Here is a 14,503-nt window from a genome sequence, read left to right as displayed (position 1 = left end):
GGTTTGTTTTGTGCATGAGGCAGGTTGTATGAGTTGTAGGTGGAAAAGAATGGAAGGGGAGAATCGCCACAAGCAAGGCTGCTTGATAAGCTATGGAGTTCGCCACAGCCAATAATGGTTAAGGTTTAAGAATACAGGTTAAGATTTAAGGATGCTTGATGAGAACAATAATGGTGGCCACGACCAACCTAGGTTTACGAGAAATGCTCTCAACTAAAACAATTCAAATTTACTCAAAATTCAACTTAACTTTTATTAATCCAATCTGAATCCATAAATAGGCAAAGTTGCCTTGGCTGAAAAGAAAATAGACCAAGTCCTAAATAACTTGAATAATTTGAAATCCTAATTTAAATAATGTAATTTGGGTTGAATAGTCTCCACGGTTTGGAAGAAGATTCAGATCAGATGATTTCCTTGATTTGAGGAAGCTTGATTCGAATTTGGTGTTGGTGTTGTTGGCTTGGTTTTTGCATTTGAGTTTGGCCGAAATTATGTGGAGATTTGAGAAGCTAATGTGTAGATTAGGTTGTTGTGGCTGATTTGAAAAGATTATATTTGTTGGCAGCAACAAATCTATCTTTTCTCAAATTCAAATTCAAATTTAAATTTATCTTCTTTCAAATTCAAATTGCTAAAACAAACCTATCTTCTTTTAAATTCGTTTTCCCTCCGTGCCTTATCTCCTTGTTTGCCCTAGAGATAAAGTGTTAGCTGAATTGCTTTATCATTCTTGTTTGTCCTTATAAATAGAGTTCCTTACGTGCCTCATTCCTTGAAATGATCATGCCTTGACTTCCATTTGCCCTAGCCACGTGAAAGGCTTACCCTTGAACCTAAGTAAACTACTTGGTCATGAATATGGACCAATGTTGCAAATAATTCCCAACCCATATTACATGAATTAAATACTAAAAATACTTGAATGAAAATAAACCTAAGACTATATGAGAATACAATCTCATTTATTTGAACAATGAAAATAAAATAAACAAGTAGAAAGTGACCTAAGGACATAAATGTCATCCTCACATACCCTCTCTTGGGTCAATTATGTCTTTTGAGACTTTAATGACCCCTACCTTAGCTTTGGCCCTAGTTGTAGGACCATCATGACTTCTCTTGCCATTGGGATCAAAGGCTGCCCTAGGAGGGTTTACATCATATTCTCACTTGGGTCATTCTCATGCATATACATGATATAACAAAACAAGTTCATGAATATAACGAATCAAACTATATTTGAGTCAAATTCGACTCGCTTATTTAACAAGCTCAATTTTTAGATAAAGTTTAAATTATTTGGTTTATGAACCAAGATTTTTGGTACTATCAAATGTATCCAAATAGTGAAGAACTAATCCTTTCGGGGTGCATGACTACCCTTTCAACAAATGTTACTCATGGAGCACTGTTGATCTTTGTGTAAATTTAGTGAGAACATACATTACTAAACCAATATCTTATTGATGTTCATGTACTAAGTTTATCAATGCTAAATAGGAGTTAGGTGTTAAGTTCCGAATTAAGGTTGAGTTGATTTATTTGATTGTGAGAGTTAGTGTAACTTTATATAAATAGAAAAAAGAAAATATTATTCTATTAAATTATAATAAAAAAATGACATATATATTATAAAGTAATGTTTTTCTATCAATATTTTTTTATAGGTGACATATATTATTTTGTTTGTGAGGATACTAAGATTTATATAAAGAGAATAAAATATTTCTTAATATAAGGAAATAATTTATTTATTCTTGTTAATAACACGTGTCTTATTTAATTATTTTTTATAAAAATATTTCTAAAACAAAACATTACACGTCACTTTAATAACAGGAGAGATAAGAGATACTTTATTCCCTTATATAAATATAAGAGAAGCAGCGAAAACAAAGTTAAAGGGTCTTAAAGAAATCGCCATCCCAACACGAAGATGGAAGAGCACCTCAACTCTCACAATCCGATCTCATTTCTCGAGTCAGAGTTTGAAAAACAAACAGTGCCAGCAAGTATTTACTTTCCTTCTATTTTCCTTCTATTTTCCTTCCTTCATCTTACAACACAACCTCCCAATTCGTTTCTTTTTCCGCTGATTATTACAACCTTCTTATCACTCCCAACACATGAACCCTAATTCCGCACGAATGACCAAACTACCCTCGCCTCATATCCCATTTTTATATTTAAATTAAATAAAAACAAAAATGCCACAACTCCATGTCCCGTTCATCAATTCGCACACAGAAAAACCATCATGGACGGTGGCGGAAACCGAGCCGAGGCGGAGCGGTGGCTCTTCACGGCGAACAAGCTCCTTAGCGCGCGTGATCTACACGGAGCACGCTCCTTCGCGATCCGTGCCCGTGAATCTGATCCAACTTTCGATGCCTCTGAGCTTCTCGTCACGGTGATCGACACCGTCCTCGCCGGCGAGACTCGGATCAACGATCACCATCGCGACTGGTACGGGATCCTTCAGGTTCTCCGTTACACCACCAATATCGACCACATCGCCGCCCAGTACCGCCGCCTCGCCCTCCTCCTCGATCCTCATCGCAACCCCTTCGCTTTATCCAGCCATGCGTTCTCCCTCGTCCATGACGCTTGGTCCGTCCTCTCGGATTCCGTCAAGAAGGCCATGTACGACAACGATCTCCAATTACTCACTTCCCAAACACCGCCGCCTCAACAACCACAACCAACACCACCACCTCCTCAACAACGGCAACCACCACCACCACCTCTCCAGCCTCAGCCGCAACAAAAGAAAAACCCTAGGTCTAAAAATGTTTTGGCTGGACCGGGTCGAAACACTCGATCCGAGTCCTTGACCCAGCCAAAAGAGTTAGGTTGGACTGAGTCTGAGGGAGCGAGTTTCTGGACGTCGTGTCCTTACTGTTACGTTATGTACGAGTATCCGAAGGTGTACGAGGACTGTACCTTACGGTGCCAGAACTGTAGGAGAGGGTTTCATGCTGTGGTGATTCGATCGCCACCATTGAATGGGTTAGATGAATCCTTTTGCACTTGGGGTTTTTTACCGTTAGGGTTTTCTGGTGATTCGAAAGATATCAATGGGGTTGGTTCGAATTGGAACCCGTTTTCGCCGCTTTTCCCTTGCTCCTTGAAAGGGAATACCAAGAAGAAGAAGGATTGGGTTTATTATGATGACGAGGTTGCTACCGCATTTATCAATATTTCAGACCCTAGTGAGGATGATTCTGATGGAGACTGGAGAGGTGGAAAAAGCAGGGCGAGTAAGAGAGCAAGGAGTTCCAGGAAGAACTTCTCTGATGTTAAAAGGAAACCTGTACGGAGGCCTAGGAGGAGCAGTCATGGTGGTGGTGCCAGGACTGAGAATGCAGGTGGTGGTGTCGGGAATGAGAATGCAGGTGTTGTTGTTGGGAATGAGAATGTGGGTGTTGTTGTTGGGAATGAGAATGTGGGTGTTGTTGTTGGGAATGAGAATGTGGGTGTTGTTGTTGGGAATAGTGTGACAGTGAATGGTATTCGGGTGGTGGTGGTACTGGTAGTGTGACAGTGAATGGTATTGCGCCTGCAGTGCCTGATGGTATAAATGCAAGTGCAGGTACAAGTAAGAGGGCACAGCCTGGTAAGAGAGGTGCAGTGGGTGGTCCTAGGAGGAGGGGTGCAGGAAATTTGGGGAAGTTGGACTTGAATGTGGAGTTCAGTAATGATGCGGAAGAACGACAAGAGCCTTCTCATGCTGGCATGCGTGAAGGCAATCCAACTGGTCAGGCTGATGATAATATTGAAGGGATTGGGTTTTTTGAGGGTCTCGATGAGTTCCTCAGTAGCTTGCCCATTCTCAATGTTGTGGGAGATGATAAGGTTAAGGATCATTAATCTTTTAGTTGCCTGCTTTTTCTCGTTTCTGTGGAATATAGATTTTTGTTAGTTCTATGTATTTGTCGCACAAAATAGTGCTGAGCTATTATGAAGTCTTGTCATTGTTAAATTTTACAATAATTTGCGGCAATATAACCTTACTTTTGTTTTGTACTATTTGAGTAAGACTGCTTCATGTATTTCTTTGCATTATTGAGGAAGGATATATTACTGATTGGTGTTTTAATCAAGTCGCAATATGGATATATCATGGGAGAGCTTGTTTGGAGTTTTATTTTTCCTCTCAACTCTGAAATGTATCCATGACAATCCTGAATTCCTGATACATGTGCATACTACATATGTGTAATCTGTTGGTGCACTGGCCTTGCTTTTTAGCAAGTATCTTATATGCTACAAGCATTTGCCTTGTGCAGATAAGTGTTTAATTTTTAAAACTTGCTTGTTTAGATTTTGGTTCTGCTGTTTTCTTCATGGGAGTTGAATTATTGTGTTGTTTTGGTTCTGTGCTGTTTTCTTCATGGGAGTAAGTTATCGCATCTAAATGGCTTCTCTTTTTTCGATGTGCTCAAATGTCATAAGAAAGAAAGAGGTTGAAAGTAGCTGTGATTCTCTCAAGAAGCAATTTATCCTGGAGTGTTAGTTTAACTTACTCTCTGTATCATGTTGTCTTGCCTATGGCTTGTCTCTTGTCTCTTCATCACAAGGATATCCTTGTTAGTATGTTTGGTCCTGGCTTAAAAACATCTAGTGTTGTTCAAAAGGTTATTTATGGGATATGGTGATACCTATTATGTGCTTTGCACTGTAACTCATGTAACTTAATGTCACTCATGATTTAGAAGAGAAACATGTTTTTTAATGGTTTTTCTACTTACATCAGCATCTTCATTCTGCTAGATGACTAGTATTTGCTTTTGAAAATATGATATTTTGATGTTTACCTGTGAATTACTGATTTTCTAATAGGTGTTGCATATATTCCCCTACCAAATTGTAGATTATCCCCTCCTCTGTTTGTGCTTCTATTTGCTTCAGATTTCACAATTTGTCATCTGCTTCAAAATTCAAAACTTTATTGAGTAGTGATTGTTAAATCTTACTGATATTTGGTTCTGATGAAGTCTTGCCAAGTTCTGTTACAATTCTATCTAGAGTATTTTCTTGATCTTAATTTGTGTGTAAATTTGATCAGGATAAGTTATACTTCATTTCAGTTTTCTAACTTATAGTGGACTATGATGATTATCATAGGTTCTTATAGAATTTTGATTTTTAGCCTTATAAGTGGCTTATGATGGTTCCTGGTTATTTCATGTAAAGCCTACAAATCAAGTCTTCTTTAAATTCCTGCCAAACCTTTGATTTCAAGCACTATAATTTTTGTTCGTTTTCATTTTAGCCTTTAAATTCTTGTTCCTTCACTTCATGCAATTTTTACTTTCCACTCATTTAAAATTCAAGCCTTTTATTTCTAGTCCCTTTTCATTTCAGCCTTCTTTAATTTTCTGAAATTCTCTAGTTTCAAGATCTTCATTTCGAAATCAATTTCCAAGCTATTTGTTGAACACGATTACCATACAAACTTGTCAAACCCGCAACATGCGTGTAAGTAGCAAATTTCACAAGATAAATTTTCACTACCAACAAATTGGAACACCTGGTGGGACAAATTCATAGTAACTTGTTCTAAACTCCATCAATTGCATGTGATGATTGAGAAGTGGTAAAACACTTTCTTCACCAATGCATCGTCCAAGTTCATCAATAAAACACTTTCATCAGTATGGATTTGTTTATGGTAAAAAATGCTTTTCTGAGTTTCTCAGAGTATAACCAATAACAAATAAAATTACCGAGAGAATGTCGTTTCTGCCAATAATCTCGTCTCACAAATTGCCTAAATGTAAATGAATGTGTCTTTCTTCATTTCCCAAAAGCTTCGAGCTGGGACGGGTTGGAGGGACGCGACAAGTCTTAAACACAACATATTGTACAATTTCTTTTACCTATATATTACTCAAACTTAGAATCATAACAACACTTCAATCCTAACAATTGGTGATACATATTCATGTAAAACCGTGTGTTTAGGGTCACTTCTCTGGTTATTTTGAATGGTTATGCTTTTATAACCAGTGCTCAAACTCTGATTTGCCAGAAGAATAGCCTGTAATACTAGATAGCATAGTTACTTAGTATGCAGTAGGCCCGATTCACTTGTGTACACAATTAACACTTTTTATATTAATTTTATGAAACCTTCTTTATGATGAATCTGCTACATAATACACGGTATGTTAAACTTGGTATGCAATATACAAGGTAAATACGGTATGTTAAATTTGGTATGCAATATACAAGGTAAAAATGAAAGAATTATATAACAATCATGTAACAACATCTATAGCAGGCGAGCACTAATTAAGTGCCATGTCTGTCTCATTCAACCCCACCATTGGTGCACTGCGACTCCCTGATCCTTCAGCTTTCCATACAATGCCAAGCACTCCCAATATGCTCTGTTGCTCTTTTTCTCACCCGTTTGCCACCACTCATTGTTGCACTCAAGGAAGAGTTCATCCACCAAGTGGGTGGTCTTTTTCCTTATCATATCCTCCACCATATCTGCTTCTGCTTTCATCACCACATACTCTTCCTCCTTAACATGCTTAGACAACCATGCCGAAAGATCGGTATGCAGTACAACTGAATCTTCTGGTGCAACAATGTGACTGTGAATCTCAAATTTTGTATCCTTCTTTGGGTAGTTCCTATGGAACCATTCAATTGCAGCTTTATTTTCGGTCGATAAGCCAACAGATAAGAATACTCTTCGCTTGTAACCATGAAGAGGATGCTCACTCAACAAGTCAGGTAGGTACCTGATCTTCGACTTCTCCATTGATTTATCTAAAGCATCTCCTGGTGGCTCAAGGAGAGCATCTTCAAGACCCTTTAAGGCCATTGCTTTGGCCTCAGTTGCCAATAGCTTTCTTTTTGGTGAAGAATCCACCAACTTGTTGGCCATGCTAAGTTTCCTCAATGCAACAATGATAGAGCCATGTTGTGGCTTTAGATACACAACTTTGTAATGAGATGGTTTTCTAAAATTGGCATTTGATGGCTTAATGCTCAATGGAAAAGCCACAATGCCATTAACTTTCAGGATGCCATCATCAAACTTAGCATCCTCAAAGCTAGGTGTGAACACAAAATCATATGACTCTTTTGGTAAAGAACTTGTTATCTCCAAATCAGAGTCCTTAACCACATCAACTTCATTGTTCAAAACAGAAGCACCATCAAATCCATTTGGAGAGCTCATAATAAGAGCCTTATCTTCATTTTTGACAAGACCCTCTTCTTTCAAATTATGCAGAACTGAATTCAATGCCTCAGCATTGATGGACTCAAATGCAGAATCACCAAATCCAGAAAAAGAAACTGAATGTGAATTTGATGAGAATCCCTTAAGAATAGACCCAGAGAAAAATAACATCAGAAAAACCATAGCCAAAAACAAAAACCTTGACACAATGCTAAAAACACGTGCATCAGCAATCCGAATCACCAAAACAATATCAGAATTGAAACCATGCAAATACTTCATCTTGTTCCAGATCGTAGCCTTATTATATTCGCTACCCAATTCCATTGATTTCAAGTTCAAAGCAAGACCCTTGTCAGAAACTTCAAATAATGTAATTAAAGAGCTTAAATCCGTTGGAGTAAAATTATAAAGACCCAGATGCAGAAAAGTGAAGACAATTTCAAGAATAAGAAATAGAAAATCCAACAATCAAAAAGATTGAAATTTAGCGAGTGGAGAATCTAGCAGCGGTGTGGTTTCCACCCACAAGTGCTACACGGGAATTTGGATTTCTACAATATAAAAGCATCAACTGCATCATCCTTTCTACCTCCATTGTGATGTTCTTTCTTTAAAACGGTGGCGTTTCCACCGTTTCACCCAGTTATAGCCATGTAAGTGTGAAACTCAGGAACCACCAGAGTGAGAAAAAAAAAGAAATGAACCCTTTTCAGAGGAGGAAGAAAGGAAGAATTAGATTGATGTGGGAATAACCAAAGTTTGTAACTCTTTTGGTTTTGTTTTTGGCTTGTGAATGAAGAATTGGAGTATGAAGGGGAATTTATTTAGGAAGAGAACAAATGATGGAGATAAATTATTTGCTTTATTTAGGAGTTTGTTTTGATTTGATGCCGTGTGAAAGTAGTGTTATGACTTATGTTAGTAAAGAACATGCACTTTGTTTAGTTTTTGTTATATTTAGGATTCATGATGAGGTTGGATTAGTTCTCATTGGAATTGAATGGTTGGCTGAAATTTCCATTTTCCGTTTACCCAAAATATAGTTAGGTGTTGGATACTAAATTGGGTTTTCAATTTTTTTGTTGATGACATTCTAGTTTGTTTTGGATTAATCTATACAAATCTAATGAAACAGGTAGCATATGGTTTCACCTCCCAAGTTCAAACCATGCAAACTGATATTCTCATACCTATTTGTATTTATTTTATAATTATCAATCATTTCCTCATTATTGCTTTCTCTGTTTTTTTTTAAAGTAAAAAAATTATATGAAAAAGGGGTGATACTTCTTTAAAGTGTAGCACTGACTTTAGAGACTAAATTCCATGAATTCAGACCAAATTCTCCAAAGTCTATGAATTGATCCTTTCGGGATCGTGGTTGCATATTCTAATAAATATCCATCACAAGAATTGAATCATTGATCTTTTGGTTGGATTTAGTTGGGCTTTAAATCATTAGATCAATGTCGTATTGGGAGTAACATGTACACACAAAAATAGAATTTTCCCTCTACCTTCTTTCTTTCTTTTACAAATCACCTTTTCTTGATGGAGTCAAATGACTTCTTCTGTGGTTGTAATGGTAGAGAGGTTAGGCAAGGAGGGCACTCATTCACACTTTCAGAATTGTGAAGGGATTATGAGGTGTACCTTATTTCTAAATTTTAAGCTGTTATATTTTCGCAATAGCTTTGGTGGGAATCAAGATAAACATGACCAACATAAATCTTTTCTACTTTCATAAGAAAAACTCTCATTATTAATTTTGATAAAGCTATCTCAAAGCATATCAAGGTTGCTACTTTTTTTGTCATACTCAAAATATTGAAGTGTTAAACCCCTTTTCACGTTTTTGTTGCGTATTTTAAGAATTTCAGCAAGTAACTTTGATCATTAGTGTGAAGAAAATAAATACCCCATCACAAGCTTTGCCTTTAAAGCCAGAAAGGTTTAACTTACAAGGAACAAACGTGACATACCCAATACTTAAAGTACGTTTCCCTTCTTTAGGCATAATAACGTGAGGAATATGCATATGAACACCTAAGAGTTTTATACATTATTAGTCTATTATCTACCATTTATTTTTAATTATCATTGATTTTAAAAAAATAATACAAATGAATGGTAGATAATATACTAACCATATATAATCTTTATACTGTCAGTACATAGATATTTCACCCTAATAACTTTGCTTCACGAAATCAAACCAAAATATCACCTTATAAATTTCTCTACACTTTGGCTTCACATTTTTAATTCTTACCATGTAATTTCTTTATACCAATCCCACAAGCTAATACCAATATAAAATTAGGCATCTTTATAGCTAAATTAGTTACTTGAAACTAGAAAGTAATTCTTACAAGGTTTGATAATCACTATCTCATTCAAATTGTTGTGAAGAAATTGAAAATTTATTCATAATGTCAAGAAGAGGGTCATGGTTAACTCTAAGATTCAGAAGTGTTCTTGATGCAGTTCGTGCAAGCAGATTACATTCTAGCTATGGTGGACTACAGAGACAAAGTCCAATTATGTCACCAGCTAAGGTTGGAAGTGATTATTGGGTGCATCCTGGTCTTCAATTCTTTAGCACCAATAGCAACACAAACACTAATCCAAATGGGTAAATAACTATAATAAAACACTTCATTTGCTTTCATCTTCTATCAATTCCAATATCAATGTTGAAAATTGTTTCCAAACTATACTTCTAGAGAGTTGAAGAATATCAAAGTTGAACCACATGCCCCTGCTTCTACAAATTTCAGCTTTCCTTACTGGTATGAACTAACATCCATTACAACTAACTCTTGAATGTTATCAAAATTCTGGCTATGTAGCATTGCTCACCAAACATTTGAAGAAATAACTAGTTTCTTTCATAGATATTGATTACTAAATTAGCTACCAACAAGGCGTTGGTCGCCTGATGTAGATTGATATACCCTGAAATATCATACTAGATCAAATATCAAAGTGTCGATTCCTTTAAGCGAAATTTGTTATGAAGATATTCATACACCCGAAAGAAATTAGTTATTTCCTATAGAATAAGAAGATATCTTTTGTTATATAAAAAAAAAACTAAATTGGCTACAATCAAGATATCTAACTCATTGATCTACATGTAAATGCAAAATTCATCTAAAAATAAAAGAGGACGAAGAGTATTAATTAATGAATGGAGAATACAAATATAACACGAAGTGATATTTTAATTATGAACATGCAGGCTAAGATGGGTTTTCGGCTCGTTACTTTCTCTCTTGATACCTTTCTGGAAACATAACTGGGAAAATCTGCGGAGAATAGAAGGTATATAACATACTATATAGTATACACACTGAATACTTAAAAAAACTACCACATTTCTACAATATTTGTTAACTAGGGGTGACGAATGCATTCAGGAGAGGCAGTGATTGTGGTTGAAGAGGTTGAAACAGTGGCCAATGTAGTAGAAAAAGTTGCAACAGTAGCAGAAAGGGTATCTGAAAATATAGCAGAGAAGCTTCCTGGGGATGGTAAACTAAAGGAAGCAGCTTTGGTGGTAGAACATGCATCAAAACAGGTCCTTCATGGTGCCCAACTAACAGAAGAGTTTATACATAAGGTTAGATACTACCTCAGATAGGTACATGTTATTAATTATTATGAGTTAATAGGCATTTAGTACTTAATAATTTTTACCTATATAATAAATCTAAACTACTACTTATATCTTATAAATGTGAGTCAAAATATTTACTATCTGGTTCATAAAAATAATAAAATAAATAATTTGACTAACATTAAATATTCTTAAAGACCATTTGGAGTTTCAAATGTGTAGATACCAAACTAGTATATATAAAAATTACGAGGAAACAAAATATGTCTTTACTTTTATTATATCAACTAATAAATGGATCATTTAGGAGATTATGTAGTGGTAATTAATCTATCTGATAATTTCTTCCCATATTTGATTTGATGACATGGCTTCACCAATATAACAATCCAGAGTGTTATTTAAAATGATTTGGTTAATGAAACACAGGTTGAAGAACTCAAGAATGACCTGGATGATTTGGAATCCTTCATGGAACCCGTAATTGACAAGATTGTGAAGAAAGAACCCGGGAAAAGCTGATGCCAAAATGAAATTACTTTTCTTTATGTCATTGTTTGTATTAATGTACATAAGATCCTCTATGCATATTAATGTTCTTTGCTGTGAAATAGTATTATTTGTAAGGCCTAATTGCATTTACTTTGACATATAAAGGAGAAGGAGTTGTTTTCCTTAAAAAAAAAGGAATAAGGTGTTTAAAGTTTAAACAGCAACAACAGATATACATGGACAAAATTTTAGATTGGATTTTATTTAGAGAAAAAGATGTATACATTGCTAGTGTATGAATTTTATACATTGTTACTGTAACATCTACCATTGATATTTAATTATTGTTGACTTTTCAAAAAAAAGTAATCTAAATAAATGGTAGATGATGAGGTGCATATGTATAAATCTTTACACCGCTCGTGCATAGATTTTATACTCTTTTATTTATGTTATTGTATCTTTAATTTTACATTTATCTCAATTATGTAAAAGGAACCCACACACTTTCATCCACAATTATGTACATTATCTTCCACTCTACTGTGCAATTAGATTAAAGTATGTTTCGACTCTAATAAATAAAAAATGTGGTCACACTTTTCCATGTCCTTCTAACTCCTACAACGGGAATCTTTTGACTAGTGATTACAATGCTCGTACCTTTCAATCCCCGTCACTTCACATCGCTTTAGAACATGTCACATGTGAACATGGTCGCTTTTGACTGTGACAAAACACACCAATCAATAACTCAACAATTGATAGTACAATATGAGTGAAAGTGAGGAAGCAAAAGAAAAAAACAGTAAAGAACAAACAAACCAACCATTCTACCATCTTCCTCGAGAAGCAAAATCCCCCAGTACCAGCTTTGATGCATAGCAGAGTTCACCTGTATTTAGGGATGAGCCTGGGCTACCCGACCCTAAATATTGGGATTATTTTTCTGAATTTTAACTAGGTCCTAAATATGAAGCTAACTTTATCCTAATAAATAAAATAAATACTCATTTTAAATAAAGTCTTCTCGATATTATTTATTATTCTGAACATATAATTTGATATATAAAATGATATATGTATATATATTGTTAACCATATATGTGTATGTATGATGAAAAATTAAAGAATCAATGATAATTTCGACATAAAAATGTGTAAAATTACTATGTTCATATTTGAATAGAGACACACAAACATGATGATTAAGATCATGGAACAGGTCATGTTTGGTCTCTACTCGACCGTAAATGTAAATATTAATTGGATCTAAACTCAAACCCAACCCTATTCAACCTGGTGGTAATGGGACCGTATCAAGTGAGCGGTAGGTCGGGTTCTATTCACCCTTTCCTATATTTACGGTGACTCACCATGTCATTCCTTCCCCAAATATAAGACAAACTCAGACGAGTTAATTTTGAGTGTGTATTGAACTGAAGAGAGACTTAAAAACTATCAAATAACTAAAATTCAAGTAGCAAAAGGAGACACACAGATTTGAGACGAGATGGAGAACAACTCAAAATGCACTTAGATTTTAGAAAACTTTTAAAATATAAGACAAATATATATAAACGTCACCGTTGCATGGTTTAATTGTTCAAGCTTTTTGCACTTCACATTTGCCACTTGCTCAATTTCTATATATAAAAACAATTATCAATTTACTTAGTTATACACATTTGTAACAAAATTAAACTATTAGCCATTGAGCATCGAGGATGTAACACATTTAGGATTTTATGTTATCATATCCATATATGGAATACATTTATGAAAAGAGCAAATAAAGATAATAATAGATGACATATCACAGAACTAGTGGAGAGTAAATTTATCATTCATATGAGTAAAATTATAATAAAGATACACAAAATAATCAAATGGATGAATCGTCACACTGCGAAGAAAGAACAACCAAAAATCAAGTAAAATAGTCCACGATTCATGCCATGTCGTAATTCATAACAATAAAAATAATTTAAAAACAAGAGGAAAATAAACATAACTCCAAACAACTCTCTACATCATCAACGCGGCGGTGAAACCGAAAACAGCAATAGATCCAGCAATGGTGAATCCGTTGGATACGGCGCCGTTTTTGCCAGGTGCTTCTGCAGGAGCATGAGACGATGGTGGCTCAGAGATCGATGAGGGAGAAGCGGAAGGAGCGCCAGCTGGAGTGTCAGAAGTAGCCGGAGGAGGAGATGGAGGAGACTTTACGGCGGCGGAAGGTGAAGGACCGCTCACTACCGGAGCAGAAGGAGAAACGGAAACGGGAGATTTGGTCGGAGATGCAGCCGGAGCAGATGCCGGAGATTGAGCCACGGTGGCGCTCAAAAACAATGCAGACACAAGCATCAGCACAACGGTGGAACCGGCCATTGTTAAGGGATAGAAGAATGTTGAGAGGTTTCTACTGTGAAAAGAATGCTTTGTGAGGAGGAAGATAGGGTTTGGAAGGTTATTTATAGAGCGGTTTCCGCGTGAAGATAAGGCGATAAATTGATGTGCTTTAATTAGTTTCATGAAATGGACATCAAATTAGAAGAATCATGTATTAAATTTAACAGTTTAAATCGTTAAATAGTACAGTTGAACCAATGTATATAATTAATAGTTCCCTATAAAAAAAAACTTGGTGCTTTTTTTTTGGGGTGCTATAGTTCCCTATAATTATAATAATATGAAGTTTCTCTATTTATTTTTTATGGAAAATAAAACAAAACATTAAAAGAGTATTATGTTTATTTTATTTTAAATAAACTGTTTGATTTTATTTTTTGGATTATTTTAGTTTAACTAGGTTTAACATGTCGGATCAGAAATTCCTCAATTTAAAATTGTTCAACCCATCATTCAATTAGGAATGTAAACTAAAGTCATTTTCAAGTTCGGTCAATAGTTGGATTGTATAATTCTCACAACACTAGTTTTAATGATGATCAAGGTTTTATCTGACGGTGGATGTGGATGCTACGAAATGAAGTGGAAAAGCCACAATGTATTAAGAAGATCTGGTCAACTTTAGAGTTTATAGTCCAATAAAAATGCTCCTAATGAATTAATTCATCACCAGAAAAATTTGAAGAATGTTGTTATCTAGGAATAGATATATCTGATGTGAATTTTGACTTTGAGTTACTGAAGGATTTCTCTCACAGTTGAATTTC

General features: G+C 35.3%; 4 protein-coding genes across 4 annotated transcripts; 2 read left to right on the top strand and 2 right to left on the bottom strand.

Moving 5' to 3' along the window:
• LOC109331508 lies at positions 1,920 to 4,150 on the top strand. The gene is made up of 2 exons (XM_019566049.1): positions 1,920 to 3,395; positions 3,518 to 4,150. Exons 1-2 carry the CDS (start codon positions 2,261 to 2,263, stop codon positions 3,871 to 3,873), a joined length of 1,491 nt encoding a protein of 496 aa, XP_019421594.1. The 5' UTR covers positions 1,920 to 2,260; the 3' UTR covers positions 3,874 to 4,150.
• On the bottom strand, positions 6,238 to 7,696 carry LOC109331510. The gene has a single exon (XM_019566051.1). It carries the CDS (start codon positions 7,532 to 7,534, stop codon positions 6,323 to 6,325), a length of 1,212 nt encoding a protein of 403 aa, XP_019421596.1. The 5' UTR covers positions 7,535 to 7,696; the 3' UTR covers positions 6,238 to 6,322.
• On the top strand, positions 9,491 to 11,467 carry LOC109331511. The gene is made up of 5 exons (XM_019566052.1): positions 9,491 to 9,845; positions 9,937 to 10,002; positions 10,455 to 10,537; positions 10,633 to 10,835; positions 11,262 to 11,467. Exons 1-5 carry the CDS (start codon positions 9,643 to 9,645, stop codon positions 11,352 to 11,354), a joined length of 648 nt encoding a protein of 215 aa, XP_019421597.1. The 5' UTR covers positions 9,491 to 9,642; the 3' UTR covers positions 11,355 to 11,467.
• On the bottom strand, positions 13,150 to 13,787 carry LOC109330589 (classical arabinogalactan protein 1-like). The gene has a single exon (XM_019564830.1). It carries the CDS (start codon positions 13,713 to 13,715, stop codon positions 13,353 to 13,355), a length of 363 nt encoding a protein of 120 aa, XP_019420375.1. The 5' UTR covers positions 13,716 to 13,787; the 3' UTR covers positions 13,150 to 13,352.

This window comes from Lupinus angustifolius, chromosome LG17, assembly GCF_001865875.1.
Source record: "Lupinus angustifolius cultivar Tanjil chromosome LG17, LupAngTanjil_v1.0, whole genome shotgun sequence".
Classification (NCBI taxonomy): domain Eukaryota; kingdom Viridiplantae; phylum Streptophyta; class Magnoliopsida; order Fabales; family Fabaceae; genus Lupinus; species Lupinus angustifolius.
This window is presented reverse-complemented; position numbering and strand designations above follow the sequence as displayed.

What these genes read in the sequence shown, in the direction of transcription:
- LOC109331508 (XM_019566049.1), top strand. Translation starts at nt 2,261, where the DNA reads ATGGACGGTGGCGGAAACCGAGCCGAGGCGGAGCGGTGGCTCTTCACG. An exon ending in TGGTGTCGGGAATGAGAATG is followed by an intron (nt 3,396 to 3,517) that starts CAGGTGTTGTTG and finishes GTGAATGGTATT; the next exon opens with CGGGTGGTGGTGGTACTGGT.
- LOC109331510 (XM_019566051.1), bottom strand. Translation starts at nt 7,534, where the DNA reads ATGGAATTGGGTAGCGAATATAATAAGGCTACGATCTGGAACAAGATG.
- LOC109331511 (XM_019566052.1), top strand. Translation starts at nt 9,643, where the DNA reads ATGTCAAGAAGAGGGTCATGGTTAACTCTAAGATTCAGAAGTGTTCTT. An exon ending in ACAAACACTAATCCAAATGG is followed by an intron (nt 9,846 to 9,936) that starts GTAAATAACTAT and finishes CTATACTTCTAG; the next exon opens with AGAGTTGAAGAATATCAAAG. An exon ending in CAGAAGAGTTTATACATAAG is followed by an intron (nt 10,836 to 11,261) that starts GTTAGATACTAC and finishes AATGAAACACAG; the next exon opens with GTTGAAGAACTCAAGAATGA.
- LOC109330589 (XM_019564830.1), bottom strand. Translation starts at nt 13,715, where the DNA reads ATGGCCGGTTCCACCGTTGTGCTGATGCTTGTGTCTGCATTGTTTTTG.